The 23,389-nt window shown below is 41.3% G+C and overlaps 1 protein-coding gene across 2 annotated transcripts in view; it reads left to right on the forward strand.

The window, feature by feature from the left end:
• Positions 1-23,287, forward strand: part of ift56 (intraflagellar transport 56) — a 28,032-nt gene extending 4,745 nt beyond the window's left edge. Inside the window, exons 6-19 of one of the 2 annotated variants that reach the window (XM_088341742.1) lie at positions 189-238; positions 1,491-1,636; positions 5,905-6,076; positions 7,461-7,535; positions 7,622-7,724; positions 9,256-9,311; positions 11,871-11,924; positions 12,004-12,067; positions 12,161-12,249; positions 14,759-14,842; positions 15,881-15,950; positions 18,833-18,939; positions 21,064-21,197; positions 22,770-23,287. In XM_088341742.1, the coding sequence (XP_088197868.1) occupies positions 189-238; positions 1,491-1,636; positions 5,905-6,076; positions 7,461-7,535; positions 7,622-7,724; positions 9,256-9,311; positions 11,871-11,924; positions 12,004-12,067; positions 12,161-12,249; positions 14,759-14,842; positions 15,881-15,950; positions 18,833-18,939; positions 21,064-21,197; positions 22,770-22,884 (1,319 nt within the window). In that variant the 3' untranslated portion in view covers positions 22,885-23,287. The remainder of the gene's footprint in view (positions 1-188; positions 239-1,490; positions 1,637-5,904; positions 6,077-7,460; positions 7,536-7,621; positions 7,725-9,255; positions 9,312-11,870; positions 11,925-12,003; positions 12,068-12,160; positions 12,250-14,758; positions 14,843-15,880; positions 15,951-18,832; positions 18,940-21,063; positions 21,198-22,769) is intronic. The other variant, XM_088341743.1, reaches the window with a different exon arrangement.
• Positions 23,288-23,389: the final 102 nt, after the last annotated feature.

The following is a 23,389-nucleotide window of genomic DNA, read 5'->3' on the forward strand; positions in this document are numbered from 1 at the left end:
TGAAAAGTACTTGAATTTGGTCTTGAAAACGGTGTATGAACCCTGTGCATAAGAGAAACCGTATTTTTTGTTTTTTTTGGCAAAGAACAAGAACTACTAATAGCTGGGGACAAGCTCTTTTCACTCGGAAAACAAAAATAACTACCAGAAAAGAAGATTCGCGTTAATAAATGTGTTTGTTATGGCAGCTCCGGAGTCTCACCTCCAAACTCGTCTCCTCTTTCATTTGGCCAACAAGGTAAAAAAACACATTGATTTTATGTCTACAGTTCCTTGCAAAAGTATTTTCTCTTTTTTACATATTGCCATATTTCAGGCTTCAAACTTATAGATAAAAAGCTGAAAAATATTTCGTAAGAATCAACAACATGTGAGACACAATCGTGAAAAGAAACAAAATGAATTCAACATTTTATATTGTGCTAACAAATTTGGCTCCAGCCATCTTCCCATCAACTCGGAAAATCGTCCCAGTCACTATTGATTAAAAGCAACCCCAGAGTATGATGCTACCACCACCATGTTTGACAGTGGCGATCGTGTTTTCATTGTAATGTGTAGTGTTACTCCAATGCCAAACGTAACACTTTGTTTTAAGCCCAAAATTTTAAATTTTGGTCTCATTTGACCAGAACACCTTGTTCCTCATGTTGTTTGTGTCTCCCGTGGGGCTTCTTGCGCTCACCAAACAGGCCTTTTTATGGTATTCTTTCATAAAGGGCTTTCTTCCAGTCATTCTCCCATAAAGGGCATTTTTAAGCCTAGTACGACTGAGGTTTTCTTATGCAGAGATTGTCCGACCTTAGCTGTGTGTGCCTGCGGGTCATCTAATGGGATCACGGGCCTCTTGGTTGCTTCTATGATTAGTTTCTCCTTGTTTTGGTTGAAAGTTTAGAGGGAAGTCCGGGTCTCGATTGGTTAACAATGGTTTTATGCTTTCTCCATTATGATATTATTGCTCGTATAGTGCTCAGGGAGATGTGTGAATGTTGGAAAATCTCCTTCTATCCCCTTCCCACTTTTGACTTTTTCCCAACTTTATCCTGGACCTGCCTGGTATGTTCTTTGGCCTTCATGAGGGATTTAAACTGGGATTTAATGACACACAGGTGTACACTCTGATGTTGTCATCCTTTTAGTTCGACAATGGATCATTCAAAAGTCATCATGGAACGTCTGGAGAGAACAAGGGGCCAACATTTTTGCAACTCCTAGTTTTAGTTCTGTCGTTTTAAATATGATACAAAATGTTGAAATCATTTGGTTCCACTTCACGATTGTTGTTGATTTTTTAAAAAATATTCAAGAAGTTGTATCTTTAACCTCCCAACGTCTAAAGGCACCTCAAGAAGAAGTTCAGGTCTTAGGAGGTTAAGTTTGAAGCCTGAAATGTGACAATATGACAAAAAGTTCTTGGGGTAGGGGGCGCCAATGCTTTCGCTAGACACTGTATTTTCCGAATGAACACGTTTTCTTTTCCCGTTCGAAAGCTCGGGGATGATAAGAAGCTGATGGAATTCCACAAAAATATGAAGGACATGACGGAAGATCAACTGAGCTTGGCCTCCATCCACTACATGCGAACGCACTACAAGGAAGCTATTAAAATCTACAAAAATCTCCTGAAGCAAAATATGTGAGTGTTTTAGCATTTTTTCACTTTACAATCTGGAATAAAGTCTTTTTCGGCCCCTCCTTACGTTACGGCATTCCCCCCAGTATCCAAATTTCTGTAAATTCCGGACTATAGAGCGCACCTGATTATAAGCCGCATCCACCACATTTTAAGAGGAAAACCGATTTTGTACATACACAAGCCGCCCCTGTATATAAGCCGCATGCGCCCACATTTAAACATGTAACACAAACACAAAATCAACCCAAACCTGTCGTGTCCAGAATGGTCGCCATGGCGACCGGCTGGCCCCACACCCTGGGCACGGCTGCAGTAGATCAGCTAATTTGCGTATGTGCTACTTAAGGTTGGGTTGTGGGTTTTGCGGGTGCTGGCTCATTGCATTTTCTGTCTGCATCTCCCGTTCTGTTTTGCTCTGTCCTGTTTTGTTTGAGTCGGAAGAAACCTGTGTTTGCACGTTTTTAGTTAAAGCCTGTTTGTTCTGCGTAGTCCCTGAGTTTTGGACGACTTTTATTTTGCTAAATAAAAGTTTTGATCGTCAACGCAATTGAGTTCTCCCTTCCTGCCTCCTGCCTCCGTTCTGGTCCGGTCTCCCTCGTGACAAAACCCGACTTCGAGTCCCGCGATTGAAACTAAATGTCCTTCATTAAAGTCCACAGTCCAAAAATCACAGGCGGCAAAATGAACGGAAAATGATACCGGTACTTAAGGTTTGATGCAGACTTGCACAGTCCGGGTCCCGTTGAAAGTAATCCAAGGAAAAAAGTGTATATTTCCAAAGGTAAGGGTGGGTAAAATATATCAGATGAACACATTTACTCACGCAACTCCTTTTTCTTTAACCAACTTTTAACCCCCTCTTCTTTCCTTGTCTGTCCCTCACCTTTAGCGGTCCCCACTTAAACTCGGCACCCCGCGTTTGTTCCGCCCCTTATTTTTCATTCACCCGTGCAAAACATATCAGAATAAGTGTCTAAAATAAATAGAAATAAATTACAAAAATATACAGTTGCAAATACATATTATACATGGGTTACACATATTTACAAAGAAAGACGGTACACCGAGAGAGTTTTCAAAGCTTTAATAAGAATAATATAGCTTTGACAGGGCAATTAATGGTAGCAACACTCGAGCGCCGCTGGCGGCCATTAGAAAAATTACATAAATTGGCCGCATCACTGAATAAGCCGCAGGGTTGAAAGTTAGGGAAAAAAGTAGCGGCTTATAGTCCGGAATTTACGGTATTTTGCTATCTGCTATTGGTTGACGTTGTAAAAAATGCTCGTCTGCTATTGGTTGGTGTCGCGGTGTCATGAAAATAGTGGTTGGCTATTAGCAAACTGTCTCTTTTTTTTTTGAAAACTTTATTCGAAAATTAAAATTAAAACAGAACAAAAACGATAACTCAACAACAAAATAATGTTACATAACATGGTCAAAAAGGGGTACTCAGAAGCAAATGCATATATTCCCTACCCCTTCATCTTCCCTATTAAATACACCGATGATACAACAACAATAATAATATTAATAATAACAGTTATGATATAACAATAGCAACAATAACAAAAAATTAACCATAGTTCTAGACGCACTATTTCCAATCTCTTATATCACTCATACCCCATTGTCTTCATCTCTGTATTCCACCAGGAATGTTTTTTTGTATTTGAATTTGAACAAGTGAATAGTTGGACATTGTTTGATCTTGTAAATTGTTCCAAAGTTTGACTCCACACACAGACGCACACATACTTTTCCTGGTGGTTCTCACCTTTGGGATTATGAATTTACTACAGCCCCTTAAGTTATAATTTCCTTCTTTCCGAAAGAATAATTCATGGATGTTTTCTGGCACAATGTTTTTGTTGACCTTAAATAACAGTTGTGCAGTGTAGAATTTTACTAAATATTCTAATTTTAATAATTTGGACTGCAGGAATCAAATATGAGTATGATCTCGATAACCTACCCTGTGTATGGTTCTAATTGAACGTTTTTAGAGGATAAAAAGGGGCTGGAGGGAACTTTTGTAATTATTGCACCAGACTTCTCCACAATTTGTATCTTCATTCAGTTCAGAAGCCTATGTGCTTTGTAAATACTTTGTGAGTCAGCAACTCAATACTGTATTTTTTTGTTCTTTATTTAGTCGCTATGTGTCCAAGGCTTGCAGTAACGCTAAAGGGAGAAGCGAAATATGCTAACCATGGAAACGAAGCTTGATATTAGCAATAAAAAGGAAGAGCGCACGCTAATGGCTACCCCTCAATAGGTTGCATGGCTGTAACCAATCGAAGCTCAGAAATAATGTGATCCCTCACTACCTCAGTGCATTACAGTTGAGAGATATTTCGCGATCCGTTATTCCCCATTGCATATTGCTGTGAGCAGTCATGGGCAGCGCGCACTTTTGTATGGCCTGGCTGCTCTTTTTTTGTCATTTTTAGACCTGCACTTGTGCGGCCATAATCCGTTATCCCTAATTCAATATAGCTGCGAACGGGGTACTTACTGGCAGCAGTTTTTGTTAGGAGTGTGCCGTTCAGTTCCTCCTAAAATGAAATACACGGTTGTTGCAGTGATCCTTTATCCCCAGTCAACTATTGCTGAAGGGTGTGGCCCCTTTTCTTGTTCAGTGAGGTCTGCCGTTGTGGTCCACCTGAAATGAACTGCACTGTTTTGGCCATGATTCATTATCCCTAGTTATTGCTGTGAGCAAGGGCCGAGAGAGCAAATTTGTGTCATGCGTGGCAGCTCTTTTTTCGATTCTAAAATAAGCAGCAACAATTTGGCTGCAATTCATTATCCGTGTTTTTTTTTTCAATTCAAGCCGCTGTGTGCCCTGCGATTGGCTGGCAACCAGTTCAGGGTGTCCCCTGCCCACTGCCCGATGATTGCTGGGATGGGCTCCAGCCCCCCGCGACCCTACTGAGGATAAGCGGTACGGCTAATGAGATGAGATGAAGCCGCTGAAGTCTGCCAATATGGCCCGGTTAAAATGAACTGCACTGTTTTGGCCGCAATTCGTTATCACCAGTCGACTATTGCTGAAAGCGGGGGCAGAGTGCGAATTCGTGTCATGCAAGACAACTCCTTTTTCACCCCGTTACTTGAGCCTAAAAAAACAGGAACTATTTCGGACTTAATCCATTATTCCCTGTCGAAAGTTACTGTGAACAGAGTGTTCTTTTCATTTCGGGCCTCTAAGTGCCATTTCGGCTCACCTAAGGGAAACTGCACTCTTTTGGCTGCAATGTATTAGCCACAGTCAACTATTTTGAGTGCAACGGCCAAGAATTTAAAGCTGTGTCATGAATGGTGGCTATATAATTCAGTTCTTTCGATGTACAATGAATAGCATTTCCGCAACTGTGATCCATTATCCCCTGTTGACTTTTCCTGTGAGCAGGGCCAGGCAGAGCACACATTTGTCTCACCTGGCGACTCTTTTTTGCAGTTATTTACGCCTAAAAGTAATTGCTGTCGTGTGGCCGCAATCCATTATCGAAAATCTCCTATTGCTGTGATCAGAGACTAGCAAAAAGCACATTTGTCTGGAGGCGTGCCGTTTTGGCCCCTTTAAAATGAAATGCACGGTTGTGGCTGTGATCTATTAACCCCTGAAGACTATTGCTTAGAGAAGAGGCTAACAAGGCGCTTTTTTTCCAGTCTGAGCTGCTGAAGCGTGCCATTGTGGCCCGCTTAAAATGAACTAAACTATTTTGGCAGCGACCCATTATCTCCAGTTAATAATTACCAAGAGTAAGGGCCAAGAGAACAAATTCATGTCATGCGCGGCAGCTCTTTTTTCTGTTCTGTCAGCCTAGAATAAACAGCAACAGTTGTGGCTGTGATCTATTATGGTTGACTATTGCCGCGTGCAGGGGCTGGCAGAGCCCATGTTAAAACTGGGGGGGTGGGTATTATGCCGGTTTTTGCATATTGCGGTGTGTTCTGGTCCCCGTTAACCGAGGTAAATGAAGGATTATAAATCTATTTAAAACAAGGAGGCTTTAAAGCAACATCAAATTCTTTTAAGGACACGACAACCCTTATAAGTGTAAGTTTTAAAAGGAATTACGTCTTCAATCCGCTGTTGCTGTCTCCTCACCCCCCAACCTACATCCACCCGTTACTCCAATCGACCAATTAAATCATGTCAAGCCAAGAGTAAATTTATTTTCCTTTACATGTGCATTTGTTTATTACATTTGAAATCATTTGCACATATATTATCATTTCTGTGTTATCTGCTCCTCCAGAGACTTCTTAGCGATGAAGGTATACGTGGCTCTGTGTTACTACAAGCTGGAACATTACGATGTGTCACAGGTCGTCTTGGCACCGTATCTTCAGAACATACCTGACTCCACTATAGCCCTCAACCTCAAAGCCTGCAACCACTTCAACCTGTACAATGGAAAAGCGGCCGAGGTATATTGCACAGCTAATTTGATGAGAAAATGTTACGTTTTTGGACGTTATTACGTTATGGAGCCATGTGGGGGAAGCGGGAACTGGAGGCAGAACTACTCAAAAAGAGGGATGTATTTCATAATGAAAGAAGTACAAAGTGTCAAACAAACAAGGGTTCACAAAACGACGACATGTCCAAACAAAACAAAACCTGACAAAGGCCAAACCAAAAACAAATACTTAAACCAAAAATGGAAAATGCAAGCTGAGGAACCTTCCTCCTTGCCACCAGCACATGAAACCAGGCGCGGCGGAGGGGCCTACCCCTGGCCACCGAGGCAGGAACCAGGCGCGGCCAAGGGTTTTCTCCTCATCGCCAAGACAAGAACCAGGCTCTTCCAAGCGGCTTTAACCTCGCAGCCGAGACAGGAACCCAAAAAACTGCCAGAAAGAGATGTGGGAGCCTTCCCCGGGGTATTTGCTGGTCAATCTGATCAAAAAGGTACAAAGTGAAAAACAAGGGTTTACAAAACGGAACTTCTAAACAAAATGAAACCTGACAAAGCCCAAACCAGAAACAAAGACTAAATTCGTAAATGGAAAATGCAAGAAAATAAAGTAGCAATCTAACAAGCAGGAACTAAACATTATTTCCAAAAAAGGAAACCATAACTTTAGACACGGCCGAGGGGCCTCCCTCTTTATTGCCAGGACAGGAAACCAGGCGCAGGCGAGGGGCTTTCTTCTGGCCACTGAGACTGGAACCATGTGGGGCCGAGGGTCCTTTTCTTTGTCGCAGAGACAGGAACCAAAAGTCACTACCAGAACATGGTCGCGGTAGCCTCCCCCTGGGTCCTTTGGTGGTGGGCTCATTCGTTTTTTGGGGGAATGATGGACCTATGTGGGGGAATCAGGAACTGGAGGAAGGGGTGCTCAAAAATATGGATGGTAATTAATAGCAAAAGGAGGTATAAAGTGACAAACAAACAAGGGTTCACAAAACCAAACATCCAAACAAAGTCGAAACCAGAAACGAAGACGAAAATTAGAACTGCAAAATGTCTAAACAAGAAACCGGGAAAAAAGAGAAAACAGAACGGGTGTGGCAGTGGTATAAAATTGACACGACCGCATGTGCTGTCCAAAATATTCTTATAAAGGGTGAGGATAATTGGGGACAGATATTTGGATATTGGACACACTTCTCCCAGTTCCAAACCCACTTGGCGGCCCTGGTGGAGGGAGGTGCACCAAACCCTAATAGCAGGTTTGTTATTAGACTTCTGCAGAGCTTGTACTAAGCTTCAGCTGTGTCGGTGGAGGATGACATTGAAACACAGTTCCCTCTCCTTGTTCTTTATCTGATTTGGGTCTGCTTGTTTGTGTCCCCCGTGTGACTCAGGCCGAACTGAAGAGCCTTATCGATATTTCCTCCTCTTCCTTTGAGTTTGCTAAGGAGCTTATCAGACACAACCTGGTAAGCTCTCCACAACTCTCCACAAACGGGGTTTGAAACGCCACATCATCACTTTTAATTTATCCCAAAAAAAACATGTCCTCTAGGTTGTTTTCCGCGGTGGCGAGGGGGCTCTGCAGGTGTTGCCCCCTTTGATCGACGTTATCCCCGAGGCCAGACTCAACCTTGTCATCTACTACCTGAGACAAGGTGATTTGTTATGAAACCCACAAGGTCGAGTACATTCTCATAGATCATAAAGAAAATGGGAAATGTTCTACATATAAGCAAGATATATCGTTTTCCCCAGGGCCATCACCACCCTAAACAAGCACGCACGACTGTAATAAATACAACTGATAAGAATTGAATTTTATCTTCGAAATTAGTGCTGTATTTCTTTTTATGAGATAAGACTAAAAATGTAAAGCATTGAGGACTTATATATATATATATATATATATATATATATATATATATATATATATATATATATATATATAATGTATATATATATTGTCTTGGGTGTTTGTTTAGGGTAGGGACAGTCTTTAAGAAATGGTCTCTGAGCCTGTTAGTCCTTATATAAGGACCTGTGTCAGCAGAGCCAGAAAATCATTGGCTGCTCTCTGCCCGGTCTGGATGACATTGCCTGCTTGCGATACCATAGCAAAACCAACACCATTATAAAGGACTCCTCTCACCCCGTCCACTGCCTCTTTAACCTGCTGCCCTCTAGCAGATGCTTTATAAGCACCTAATTCTAAAAAAAATAGTTATGTATGGTCAATGCACAGCAAGGTTTATATTTAATATTTGTTTTTTTATTATTTTAAGGCTGTTTTATTAATTGAATGTTCATTTTTTTAATTGAATAGTGGCACTTTTGGGTTTCCATAGTAACATATTCTCACATAAAATACTAAAGCTTCCACAGACTCCGCCGCTTTGCCGCAATGGACACTAGCAGAGTGAAAAGTAAGCGGGGAGGAGAGCGAGAGCTGTGCTAGTAATCAAATGGACTAAACCATTTCAAGGCAGTGGAGTATTTTTGACCCTGCATTGTTCACATTTTTGTTTTGTTTTACTTTTTTATGTATGAGCTAGCATTTAACAGTAATTTTACTTGATTTAATTTCCCGGAATATTTCTGGTTGAAGCCTTCGCTCCAAAAACGTTGCTTTGCTGGTGATTCCAAGAGCCAAGAAGAAATCTGCGCGTTTGAGATCAGGGGAGTGTGTAATAGTAGTCTGTACTGCCCTTTGAGACTTCTTGTGATCAAGGGCTATACAAATATACATGACTTGACTTGATTTGACTATTTAATAAAAACAAATGTAGCAATAATTTCAAATAAACTTGAAGTGTTTTTTTATCTTACTTTAGATATATTACAAAAATTCTTCTTTATAAATATTACAACAATACTAAAGCAGAAATACTACAATGCAGTGCAAGGAATCAAGTGGACTGAACCATTTCAAGGTAGTGGAGTATTTTCGATGCTGCATTGTGTGTTTTGTTTTCCTTTTTTTCTCCATCTAGCGTTTTTCATCATATTTAAGCCTATACTGTCCTTTATCAAGGGAAAGAGAGTTTTAAAAATGTTATCATTCTTCGGAGGTGCTTGGGTTTGGATTTTGAGAGGGAGTGGGGGTGGGTGCCTGAGCCCCCCCAAAAACGGGGTGGTTACGCCCATGCGTGACATGTATATCTAATATAGTTGCTGTTATTCTTTCAGATGACGTCCAGGAAGCTTACAACCTCATCCAAGATTTAGTACCTTCGGCACCTCAGGTGAGGACACGTTGATTCACTGAAAACATTGTGGACGAGCCAAACTATGTTGCCATAAAAGTCAAAACATACTTTGATGATTCCGATCTGGGAACGGTGTACTTTTTGCATATTTATCACTCACAAAGGTTTACAGATCATCAAACCAATTTTAATAACACTCATAGACAACCCAAGGAAATACAAAATGTCATTTTGAAATGTTGATTCTATTTATCAAAGCACTAAAAATCCAAACCTATGTGAAAAAGTAATTGCGTCCTGAACCTTATAGGGAGTTGGGCCACCTTTGGCAGCGATAACAGAAATCAAACGTTCACGGTATTTGGTAATGGAGCAGCATTAGCTCAGGAGATAGAGCGCTCGTCTTGGGATCAAGGGATCGCAGGTTCGAATCCCGGCTCCTCCATGTTACATGTCGAAGTGGGTAAGACACTGAACCCCTATATACAGTGGAACCTCGGTTCTCGACCATAATCCGTTCCAGAACTCTGTTCGAAAACCGATTTGTTCGATCACCGAAATCATTTTTCCCATTAAAAATAATGTAAATCGTTTTAATCCATTCCAACACCCTGAACGTTTACCTTGAATGTTTAACGTAAACTAAACTAAAAAAATCAGGTCGTTTACATGTCATTTAGCACCCGAGTCTCCACAACAAGTGGTGAGCGGTTCATTGGAAAGGGGGCTCCGTTCCAACACCCTCAATGTTGGGCTCCGTTCCAACACCCTGAATGTTTACCATGAATGTTTAACGTAAACTTAAAGCTAACCCAGGCTAATCGTACGTTCGCGTTATCGTATTCTTCCGTACGAAAGATTACGCTAACATGAACGTGTAAAAATAAAAAAAAAGGATAAAGAAAAGAATTATGAATAGGATTTCTTACTTTTGTGGTGGTCAGCAGAAGGCGCTCGCACACCTCTTTCATATTTTGCTATTATTTCTTTCTTAAATGCAATAGTTGTACGCACTACTTTTCTTTTTTTACCTGTAGAAACTTTGCTGCTTGCATTGACTTTCTTCGGAGGCATAATTAGGGGCTAAAACACTTGGTACACCTATATTAAAAGCGAAAGCAAAACAGAGCACGTCCGCACGCGATAACAGTTGGTCACGAAAAGAGCGATCTACACCCGTACGCCGCTCAGCATCGCACCCTACCGTACACATTCACGCATTACCGGCGTTCGAACTCCGATTTTTTGACCGAACAGCGAAGCAAAAATTTCTCAAAATTTTTGGTCGGACTCCGATTTGTTCGAACTGAGAGGCGTTCGAAAACCGAGGTTCCGCTGTAAATGCAGATCATTTCGCTTCATTTAATGAGTCTTTCACAACACTGTGGAGGGATTTTGGCCCACTCTTCTTTGCAAATGTGTTTCAAATCTGCCATATTGGAGTTTTCCCTAGCATGAACTGCCCGCTATATGTCACACCACAGCATTCAATCCGATTTTTTGAGTCATTCAGAGATAGACTTGCTGGTGTGTTTTGGAATCTTGTCCTACTGATAATGATCAAAGAGAGCTTGATATTGAAGGACCGAACGTTTTCCTTAAGTACCTTTTGGTAAACACCAAAATTCATTATCCCTTCAACCATAGCAAATTGTCCTGGTCCTGAGGTGGCAAAGCAGCCCCGTTAGAATCAGTGTTCATGACTCCACTCCATAAGAAAGACACTGGCCAAAAATGGCATTCACGGGAGAGTTCCCAGACACGACTGCTGTCACAAAAAGAGATAAATAGTCCTCTCACATTTGCCAAAAAGCATCTTGATTATCCTCAAGACTTTTGGAGAAACATTTCGTGGTCTGATGAGTCAAAAATTGAACATTTTGGAAGGAGTGAAGCCCGTCACATAAGGCGAAAAAAAACGCGCAGCATTTAACAAAAAGAACACGATGCCAACAGTAAAGCATAGTGGTTGCAGTGTGATGGTCTGGGGCTGCTTTGCTGCTTCAGGACCACGACAACTTGCTTTGGTTGACGGAATAATAAATTCTACTTTACCAGAAGATCCTCAAGGAGAACATCAACCAACAGTTTATGCCCTCAAACATAAGCGCCCCTGGATCATGCAGCAGGACAAAAATCCGAAAAAAGACAGAAACCTATCAGCTTTTTCTCGTTAATGAATAAATATACAGTATAATTCGGGCTAAAAGGAGGACCTGATTTAAAGCCGCACCCAGTACATTTTTAAAGGCTTATCTATGTTGTACATACATACATAAGCCGCACCTGACTATAAGCCGGATGTGTCCACATTGAAACATGAGATATTTACAAAGAAAGACGGTTTCTGGATTTTTTCTTTTTAGTTTATCTCTCTCACAGTGGACATGCACCTAACGATGAAAAATTCAGACCCGTCCCTGATTTCTAAGAGGGAGAAATAGCAAAATAGCAGGGTGTTCAAATACTTCTTTTCGTCACTGTACATAACTTAATGTTGTACTTGATATTCCTCATTAAAAAAATCTTGTTATTTTTCCGCAGGGCGCAAAAGGCCCTATATTAATAAAAACATCCATTGTGGGTTTTTTCCAGGAATATGTATTAAGTGGCGCGGTCAATGTGGCAATCGGCCAGCAACTTGGATCAGTGAGTTTTATTTTTGTAATTTTTTTCTTGCCTTGGTTATTTTTCTTGTTTTTATTAACCGTATCTACTTCCCTACAAGGAAAGCTTTTTGAAAGTGGCCCAGCGTTTCTTTCAACTGGTCGGAGGCTCAGCTAGCGAGTGTGGTATGCAGAAAAGAATCAAATAAAGAAGTTAATCTTTTTCGGCGGGCGAACAAAAATCTGTACGCTTTTTTTCCATCTCCTATTCATTTTTAGACACTGTCCACGGCAGACTGTGTATGGCTTCGTGCTTCTTTCTCTTGAAGGAATTTGATGAAGTGCTCACATACCTCAACTCCATCAAGGTTCGTATCCATTGCGTTGCCACAGGAAATTATCAAATTTCACAGTGCCTGGCGCAGTGCTTCTCAATTATTTTCTGTCAAGCCCCACCTCAGAAGAAGAAATCCTCTCGTGCCACCCAATCACTACTCCCCCCACCCCAAAGATTGATCTTTTAGCATATTACCAGCAGGAATAGGGTGTAATGTCTTGAAGTGATAGCTTAATTAATTTGGCTTCCTGCTGTCTGCTGCCAACATTTATAACATAGCAAGCACAGCGGTCTTTGCTCGTCTCCCTCCGAGGTTGCAGTGAAGTGCTACGGGAGGAGACTTTTGTTCTTCTCCTTACCCCGTCTCTCTTTGTCTGTCCCAGCATATGTGTTAAATCATTTTTTCATGGGATCACTTGAGGGCCTGGTGCACTTTATGTTTACACTTCATACTCAATGCGTATATTCTGTGCTTAATGCACTGCGGGGAGGCTAAATGTAAACAAACAACTGAGAACGCTACTGCCCCCTAGTGTAGTGGAGGTGCAATTCCACTTTATTCCAGGAAAGTTACAAAAAAAAAAAGGTCCTCGAAGTCAAAAACGCCTGCGCGCTCCTTGTCAGAGCCCTGGGAGCCCCCAGGGGGTCCTGCCCCACTATTCTAAGAACCACTGGCCCAGCAAAAGTCTTGGTTCCACAATAACTTTCTGTCATATTGCCATATTTCAGGCTTCAAACTTCAAAGCTAAACATTTGAAAATATTTTCGAAGAATAAACATGTGAGATAGAATATTGAAGTGGGACCATATCAATTAAATAAAACCAAAATTACCACTACCTACTTTTCAATTAAAAAAAACTAGAAAAAATGGTGTTGAAAAAATATTGGCCCCCTTTGAGTTTCTACAACCTCCTTTTACTGCAATCACAGGTACAAGTCTTATTTGAATATGTCTCGATGAGTTTTGCACATCTTGAAACAGAAAAATGTGCCCATTCTTCCTTACAAAAAAGCTCAAGATCCTAATGGGACAATGTGTGATGTTTAGTGCCTCTTAGTGCTATTTAAAAAAAAAATGATTTGAATAAAAGGCTAAAATACATGAACTATTACACCTTAGTTGTTATAATTACTCAGGTCGAGAAATTTGTTTTTTTTTTTTTACATAGCGGAATCAATACCTAGTAGTCACCGCCCTGTCTGTCAGGCATCTTGCTTCTACGCGGTGCTCATTTGGCACTGGTTTTCAATACAGGGCCATCTAGTGGTCAAATATTACACAATAAAGCTTTATGGTTTTCATGGTGATCGTTAGTGCACAGCTTTTTCTGATCTTTCTACAAACGCTCTAAAGGATTGAATTTTTGGACTAACACCTTTATTTTGTTAGGTTTAAAGCGTTCCACTGTAGATTTTGCTTCATGTTTACGGCTGTTATCCTGTTACAGATGACCCCTTCCCCATTCTCAGGTCTCTTGCCGACTCCAACAGATTTTTGCCAGAATGGCCCTGTATTTGGCTCCATTGATCTTCCCATCAACTCTAACCGTCTTACTAGCCCCTGCTGAAGAAAAACAACCTTAGAGCAGGATGCTGCCACCACCATGTATGACAGTGGGGATGGTGTTTTCAGGGTTATCTACAGTGTTATTCTTATGCCAAATGTAACGGTTTGCATTCAGTCCAAAAAGTTACATTTTAGTCTCATCCAACCAGACCACCTTGTTCCACAAGTTATTTGTATGGCCCATGTGGCTTCTTGCAAATGCCAAACGGGCCTTTTTTTGGTATTCTTTCAGAAGGGCTTTCTTCTTTTTACTCCTCCATAAAGGGCAGATGTATGCAGAGGAAGGCTAATAGTTTTCTTATGCACAGATTGTCCCACCTCAGTCGTGGATGTCTGCAGGTCTTCCAATGGGATCATGGGCCTCTTGGTTGCTTCTATGATTTTTTTTTATTCCTTGTTTGGGTCAAAGTTTAGAGGGGCGCCCATGTCTTGGTCGGAATGCACTGGTGCATGCTCTGTACATTATTATTGCTCGCACAGTGCTCAGGGAGATGTGTAAATGTTGCGAAATCTTCTTGTATCCTATTTCTGCTTTCAACTTTCCTACAACTTTATTTTGGACCTTCCTGGGCTGTTCTTTGATCTTTTGTAAACCAATGCTGGTGCATTTGAATTGAGAGTTAATGACACACCGTTGCACTCTGATTGTCATTGTTAGTCATTTAGGTCAACATTGGATCATTCAGAAGTCATCAGGGAACTTTTGGAGTTAGTTGGTTGAGCAACGGTTTTTTTTGATCTAATATAATGTGAAATGTTGAAATAGTTTGGTTCCACTTCACGATTGTGTCTCACATGTTGTCGATTGAGTGTCAGTTTTTCAGCTTTAAATTTGAAGCCTGAAATTTGTCAGTATGACAAAAAGTTCTCGGGTGACCACGACCTTCAGTAGACACTGTATTTGAATTCCAAAACAGAAATGTGACTGGAGCCCCTCCGCACAATTTCTTTATCATGCATTTTTCTTCCAGGCTCATTTTCATAACGACGACACATTCAACTTCAACCACGCTCAGGCTAACGCTGCCGTCGGTAACTTCAAAGAAGCTGAGGAGGTACGTGAGTGCCGGTGTGGCTTTATGATATTTTTCAGGGTTTAAACGGGTGCTTGAAATCCTTGAAAATGTTAGAATTTGAATGTTGTGTTTTTTGTTGTGTAAATCCTGAAAATCGTTTCCATGTTTCTCAACCAGTCTGCCTGAAAATGACACAGACACTGTTCTCTGGTGTTTTCACTTTGTCATTGCATTTCTTTTTCACTCTTGATTAACGGCAGCTGGCATGAGTTGCGTCCAAGAGGACAGTTGAATGCTACACCTAAACACTATGAAATTGGTATTAGTGCAAGGAATGGACATTTATTTTTAGCCATGCAAAAAAAATTAAGGTAGCAGTTCCCAGTGGTATGTAATGGGAAGAACTTCCTGCAACTGTTGGGCGCCACTTATTTTGGAGAGGACATCGTTGGGCGTCGCCCCAAAATATACGCAGAGACAGAAATATGGCGGAAAGGGAACGTCCATTATTCAGCAACATTCAAGCCACGTTTAAAATGTGTCCAAGAGACGCTGGGTTTTATACTGTGTTCAACAAGATCACGTGATGTTTTTCTCGGAACCGAAAGTATTTTTTCTCTGAATCTAAAGTGTTTTTTCTCAGAATCGGCTCGCTTAGTCAACAACTTGTGATTTCTTGTATCAACATTATCTCATAACATCCTGCCAGATGTCTGTTGTCAGCTCGAAGGCTGCTGACTTACAGTTAATCTACAACGCAACTGAATATGTAAGCTAGATATTACCCAACCTATTTTTACCAAACACCAATATGCGGAGAAAATTGTCTCAAAATCAAATACTGTAAGTCTCTATAAATTAAGAATTGCATATGTAAATCGCAGGTATATTTGTAGCTCCACTAAATACAGGATTTCCACTGATTTTTTTCCTTTTAATGGTACTGGAGAAATTTGAAAATTGCCTTTGAAAGTCTTTAAAAAGGTGCTTGAATTTGGTCGGGAAAAAGGTGTACAAACCCTGCTTTTAGCACAGTTGTTATTTGCTATTTTTGTTTTGTTGTTTTCTTTTTTGCAGGATTTTCTTCTGATTCAGAATGAAAAGATCAAGAGTGACTATGTTTACCTCAGCTGGCTGGCCCGCTGCTGTAAGTAATTGTGTATTTAGCGCCTGCTAGTGGTCATATAAAACTTCATTCATTAAAAAGAAAAAGGATACATTCGAATGATTAGCAAACATACATGAACTATCAGTAGTATTTTCTTTAAATATATGTAGTTTGTATTCATTAGCATCTCAATTTCCACACAAACTCAGTGCAATTGTGTTTTTTACCCCATGAAAGCTAAATATAGTATTAGGCTTATGTTTTATAATGTATTTACTTTTACCTTTCATCAATCATCATAGTTTTATATTTACTACTCGTTTGACATAAATATGTTAAAATAGCAGGGGTAAATGTTAGTATTTCAGTGAACATTATTTTTTTCTTGAACATTTTTTCTGAATCTCAAATATGAAATCCAACATTTTTAACGTTTTTTTTCTTGAATACTCTGTAATACTAAATCTAATTTTTGAGTTTGATTTTTTTCTTGAACGTTCTCTCATCTTAAATCCAACTCTTCTCAAGGTTTCTTCATTTTCTTCATGCGGAGGTTTTTGAGTTTTTCCTTGCCCTCATGTAGGTTTTAGATCAGGGGATGGTATAATGGTGTAGTCTGTAGTTTCTTTAAAGCCCTTTGAAACTCCTTGTGATTAAGGGCTGTACACATAAACATGGCATGACTTGACTATTTATTTAAATAACATGAGGCTCACCTAGAGGAAGGACTTGATTGTCCGCCATCTTGCTGCCACGGGTACCGCAAAAGTCAAAAACATTGTAAAAGGGTGGACAAAAAAAACGTTTGGTCTCTCTGAGTCTCTGTAGTTTCTCCCTTGTGCTTTAAATTTGTCAATATGATTTCTCTTGGCACGGCGGCGCAGTGGTTAGCACGTGTGCGGCACAGTTCTAAGGTCTTGGGAACCTCCTGTGTGGGTTCAAATCCAGCTACCGGACTTCCTGTGCGGAGTTTGCATGTTCTCCCTGTGCTTGCGTGGGTTTCCTCCGGGCACTCCGGTTTCCTCCCACATTCCAAAGACATGCATTTCAGTTGGATTGGCCGGTCCAAATTGTCCCTAGGTGTGAATGAGCGAGCGAGTTGTCTGTCCCTGTGTGCCCTGCGATTGGCTGGCAACCAGTTCAGGGTGTCCCCTGCCCACTGCCCGATGATTGCTGGGATGGGCTCCAGCACCCCCGCGACCCCACTGAGGATAAGCGGTGCAGCTAATGAGATGAGATGAGATGATTTCTCTTTTTCTTTAATTAGGTATTGTTTCAAGAATTTTATAATTTTTTGTATTGTTCTGACTATTTCCCAAGCTTTTCCCATAGTTGTTGAAAGTAGATTTAAATTCTGATAAGGGAGTTGATTTTGTTGACGAAAAATTATATTTAAACTATTTTATATTTGGTTGTTTTTTGGTTTTCTGCTTTTTATTTTTGTAACTTTTTTATTGTAATTTCCTTGTTCATGTTGTTGTTTTATAAATGTTCGGTTTTTTTTTTTCTTGTTTTTCTTAGTAATTTTGTTTTTGGTTGCACTACAAATTAGAGCGACATCCAGTGGTCAAATAATTCACATTGTTTCTTTAAGTTATAAACCAGTCAGTTGGAATTGAGAAGTAGAAAAAACAAAAATCAAATCGAATGAAGTAGTTAAAAAAAAAGGGTCCACTATGTTTTTCTGAGTATTCTTCCTGTCACGCCCTGTTTTGGGGATTTTCTTTTTGTTTTGTAGTGAATATAGGTGGTAAATAGATTATTCTAACAAACAATTTATTGACCAATTGAATTAAAGAGCCGAGTTTAATCCTTTCAAAACTCGTCTCGCCTTTTTGGAGCACCACTTACGTGTTTCGATCATTATGTCAGGAAAACGGATGAAAAACCTTGTTTAGTTATTCTGAAGGATGGCTTCACACACTTTAGGTTAATTCTTTTTACCGTTTTGATTGTTCAATTTAGTTTAATCAAGACACTCTCACACTCGGATTTATGTACTTTTCTTTTACTAATCAGTTGTTGAAGAGGCTTGAATAGAAAACAAAGCAATAATAAGAAAATAAAACAAACTAGAAGTTGAGAACTTAATCTGGCACCATTTGGATATAGACAACAACATTGGCTTGATTATTACGTTATTGTATTTAGACAGAATTCCCCCTTTTACGTCACACCGATACCAACACCTAGCAACAGCGAGATGTTCTGCGAAGTTCTGCTTCAATGAAGATGACGGCCCAGTCCTTATGTCCTTGGCTGTAGAGCGATGAGGAAACTTGGTAGGCCTGGCAAGGCGCTCCGTCTGCCCGTTGAGCTGAGACCTGGCCAGGGCCTTGGTCCAGCTCCTTCTGTCAGGACATGCCCTCCTATCTTGTAGCTGGCCAAATTCAGACTGCCCTTACGAGGTGAGACGTGTACCAACTCTCGGTTCCGGTCTCCTGGGAGGGGCGGACCACCTGTGGTGAAGTTGTCATGGCAACTTTTGATGCACAAATGCAAGCAAACGCCCCCTCCCTAACCTCACATTCCACCAGTATCAATCAGATAACATATCTATGTGATTAACTTAAAACACAGTATTCACCTCACAAGTTTTGACATTGTTTGATCATTTTCTGACATTGCAAAACAGGATTCTGACCAAACATTGAATACTCTACAGTTTTTATATTGTTTGCTTTAAATGACAGGAAAACATTTATTAAAAAGCTGAAGAAAATACTACCACCTTAAAAAAGGCTCAATAAAACAGCAAGCTAATACATGTTAAAAAACGATTTCTTCTTCTTAGTGAATGCAATTATGAATGTTAAAACAAAAGAAGGAAAATTCAAGAATAATTTATTGGTAGATATATTTCCCTCCACCTAACAGGGATATACCTTCACCCTTTCGAACGTGTCAACCCTCTTTTTCAGATATCATGAACAAAAAGGGTCGTCTGGCCTGGGATCTTTACTTGAACATGGGCACTTCTTCCGACTCCTTCAGCTTGCTTCAGCTCATCGCCAACGACTGCTATAAGGTAAAAAGCATTCAAGATACAGTTGGGCCGGAAAACATTTGGACAGTGACGCGTTTTTTTAAATTTATTTTAGCTGTTCTCATAAACACATTCAGAAATACAACAATATAACCAATATGAGCTAAAAGTGCATAATATAAGCTGCAATTTTAGACTTTCCACATCCAAATTGGAAAAAGAGTTTAGGAATTATAGCCCTTTAAACTCTTTATCCCCCTTTTTTCATGGGACCAAAAGTAAACGGACAATTGACTCAGAGGGCTGTAATTGACACAGAAGGCTCCTGCCTTGTTAACCTGACATTAATTAAGTCGTGAAAAGGTCTGGAGTTGATTGGAGGTGTGTGGCTTTCAATGGAGGTGAAGCAGAAGCAGAAGATCCTGAGACAAAAAAGAAGAAATCCATTAAAGAGATTTCTGAAATGATTGAGAAGCCAAAATTAACCGTATGCAGGCTTGGAATGGGGGCTTAAAATCCTTGAAAAGGCTTGAATTTAAATATTGTGTTTTCAAGGTCAGGAAAAGCTTAGATTTTGGGTGACGTGTTTGAAAATGCTTAAAATTGTTGCCACTGCCTTGTTTCCTGGCAGTTGGGCTTGATAGATCACACATTAAATGAAGACAAATAAAACAAGTGTGTGTAAAAATGACGCTGATGGTTGTCGTGTGAAGCATTACTGCCCCGCACGCAAGAGGACAGGTGCATGAGACGAGTTATAAGAATTCTGGTTATTTTTCGAGAACAGGCTCTTTCACTTGGTTCACTTTTGGCCTCCAAACGGCTCCTCTGTTTTTTGTAATTTTTTTTTGTGATATATTATCAATGATAGTAAACATTATGCACCAAATAAAGGAGTAATTCATTTAAAAAGATGTGTTATTTTTCTATATTATAATCGCAATTAAGCGGCACGGCGGCTGGGTGGCTAGCGCGCAACGATCCGAAACACACCAGCAAGTCCACCTCTGAATGACAAAAAAACAAAACAAAATGAAGGTCCTGGAGTGGCTGAGTCAAAGTCTGAAATTGAAATGCTGCGGTTTTAACTTTAAATAGGCAGTTCATGCTTGAACACCCTCCAATTTTGCAGATTTAAAACAATTTTGCAAAGAAGATTGGGCCAAAATTCCTCCGCAGCGTTGTGAAAGACTCCATCCATTATTTGCACCGCTTATCCTCAGTAGGGTTGCGGTGGTGCCGGAGTCCATCCCAGCTGTCTTCAGGCAGTGGGCAGGGGACACCCTGAACTGGTTGCCGCCCAGTCGCAGGGCACACTGAGACAGACAACACACTTTCTCATTCACACGTAGGGACAATTTGGACCAGTTAACCTGACATGCATGTTTTTGGAATGTGGGAGGAAACCAGAGTGCCTGGGGGAAACTCACGCAAGCACAGGGAGAACATGCAAACTCGGCACAGGCAGGCTAGTAGCTGGATTTGAACTCATGATCTCAGAAATGTGCCGCAGACGCGCTAACCACTCAGTGGCCTCCTCTGTGTTATAATAAAATTGGTTTGATTATCTGAAACCTTGTCTTTGGCCCACTTCCTCATAACTTGGATGATAGTGAGTGATAAACATGCAAAAAACATAGAAATCAAGAAACGGTGTTGTGGTAAATACACTTGCATTTGTAGAATAGATTTGCATACATGTAGAAATTTAGAAAGACTTGCTTACAGTTGTGGGAAAAGGTCGGGTAGACATCCTTGAAGATACTCTTGGCAGACATTAAGTTTCCTTGAAGATAGCGTGCAAGGGACGGGACGCTCTGTACTTGATACCTGATACAGGACCGCCTTTTGGGGTGTAATCGAAGCTTAATCGTCGCTACCAGCTTTAAAAACACTGTCATGTTCCCAGCTCTCCGAGATCTTCATTGACGCATCAATAAAGTTGTATCTCCCTCCGGACGAGGCTGGCTCCTGTCCATTTTCCTTATCCACATATGAGAAGACTTTTCTCTCGATTATCGAACCTCCAATTTCTCCAACAACGGCACTGTAGGTGCTAGAGCTAGCATCTATAGAACGAATTCAAGGAATATGTATTACCTAGATTTAGCCGCCTATTATGTTTCATTTGAAGTGATTTGGTCAGCGCCTCTCTTTGTGTTTCAGATGGGCCAGTTCCTGTATGCAGCTAAAGCCTTTGACGCCCTTGAGAAGCTTGACCCAGGCTCCAACTATTGGGAGGGCAAAAGAGGAGCTTGCGTTGGCATCTTTCAGCTCATTTTAGCCAACAAGGAGTCAAAGTATGTTCCCTCTATTTGATATTTTCATAAAATATAATGTGAGCGAGGTGCAGTCAGGGGAGTCATCATGGTAATATAGATTACATGGGTATGTTTCAGTTTCAGTGTTAAAGTAATTGCTCATTTAAATTGAAGATTTTTGTATTTTCCTTTTTTAAAATCAGTTTTTTCACATTACACTATGAATATTTTTAATACAGTTAGAGTGTAACGTATTACTGTGCTTAGTGTCTGCAGCTGCAGAGTGAGGCTCGCAATTTTCATGCCTCATGGTAGATAGGGGTAGTGAGACAAGGCACAGTTTTGGTCAAAAGTTTACATGCACTTGTGAAGAACATAACGTCATGGCTCTCTTGACTTTCCAGTTATTTGAGGGGGTGCAGCGATAGGAGGGGGCAGAGATAGGGAGAGGGACAGACGGATAGGGATAGGGAGAGGGACAGCTGAATAGGGATAGGGAGAGGGACAAACGGGTAGGGAGAGGGACAAACGGGTAGCGGGAGGAACAGACAAAGGCAGGGAAAGGGAGAAGGTGAGGGACGGACAGTGAGAGGGAGAGTGAGAAAGACAGACAGAGGGAGGGAGAGGGAAAGGGACGGACAGAGGGAGGGAGAGGGATAGACAGAAGTATGGAGAGGGACAGACAGATAGGGAGAGGGACAGAAGGATAGGGGGAGGGACAGACGGATGGGGAGAGGGACAGACAGGTAGGGAGAGGGACATACAGGTAGGGAGAGGGACGAACAGGTCGGGAGAGGACAGAGAGTTAGGGAGATGAACAGACAGGGAGAGGAACAGACAGGGAGAGGAACAGACAGTTAGGGAGAGGGACAGATAGCTAGGGAGAGGGACAAACTGTGGTAGGGAGAGAAACAGACAAAGGTAGGGAGAGCGAGAGGAGAGGCACAGACAGAGGGAGGGAGAAGGAGAGGGAATACAGACAGATAGAGGGAGGGCGAAGGAGAAGGAAAGGGAGAGACAAAAGGAGGGAGAGAAATAGGGGCAGAGGTAGGGAGAAGGTTAGGGGGAGCGATAGGCGAATAGGGAGAGGGACAGGCCGGTAGGGAGATGGACAGACGGGTAGGGAAAGGGAGAAGAAGGGGGAGAGAGACAGACAGAGGGAGGGAGAAGCTGCGGGACTGACAGAGAGAGGGAAAAGAAGAGGGAGAGGGACAGACGAAGGGAGGCAGAGGAATAGGGGCAGAGGTAGGGAGATGGACGGACAGAGGGAGGGAAATGGACAGAGGGAGGAAGAAGGAGAGCGAGAGGGACGGACAGAGGAATGGGGCAGAGATAGGGAGAGGGACAGAAAGAGGGAGAGAGAGGTACAGACAGATGTAGAGAGAGGTGGAAGGGTTTGGCAGATGCATTATTTAGGGCACATATCCGAAACATTCCTCGTTGGTGCGGGAAACATCTGTTGTTGTTTTTTTTTTTTTCAAATGATTATTATTTTTCCTGCAAAAGAAGTGAACCAGCGATAACTGAAGCGGGAAATAGCGAGTGCTCTCCATTTAACACATTTTTGAAAAAAATGAAGAATATAAGAAAAATTGATGTTTGTCGTCCCAGAGAGACCCTGAAGGAAGTGGTGCTCCTTCTACGCAATTCCAGAGTCTCGCAGGTGGAATACATCATCCAAGTTATGAGGAAGTGGGCCAAAGACAACAGAGTCTTCCTCTCGTGAAGCGTTCCTGCCTCCCGTATGGTCGATGCAGAGATGATGGAACAGGACATTCATGTATCGTCTCTCGTATACCTTGGACATTTTTCGACCGCCTGTCTTTTTACTAAATACAATTTTTTTTCATGACACGCACTAACTGCATTGTGTTATTTGATTCATTGAGAGTCTTTGATTCATAAATTCTGGCTGGCAACCAGTTCAGGGTGTCCCCTGCCCACTGCCCGAAGATGGCTCGGATAGGCTCCAGCACCCCCGCGACCCTACAGGGGATAAGCGGTGCAGATGATGGATGGAGCCTGACAACCGATATTTGGAGCCAATAATCATTAGCGATAAAAGCTTTAAAAATGTAGGTCTGCAACAACGAATCGATAAACTCGGTAATAAAAGCGTTTGCAACTAATTACCTCACCGAGTCATCGTGTTACTCGATTTATGAACCACTAAGCACGTTGAATCAATGCAAATAAGTGCATTGGATTTCGTTAAGTCGTAGGGTGGTAGT

The sequence above is a fragment of the Urocampus carinirostris genome, chromosome 8 (assembly GCF_059441175.1).
Source record: "Urocampus carinirostris isolate Australia breed hairy pipefish chromosome 8, RoL_Ucar_1.0, whole genome shotgun sequence".
Classification (NCBI taxonomy): Eukaryota; Metazoa; Chordata; class Actinopteri; order Syngnathiformes; family Syngnathidae; genus Urocampus; species Urocampus carinirostris.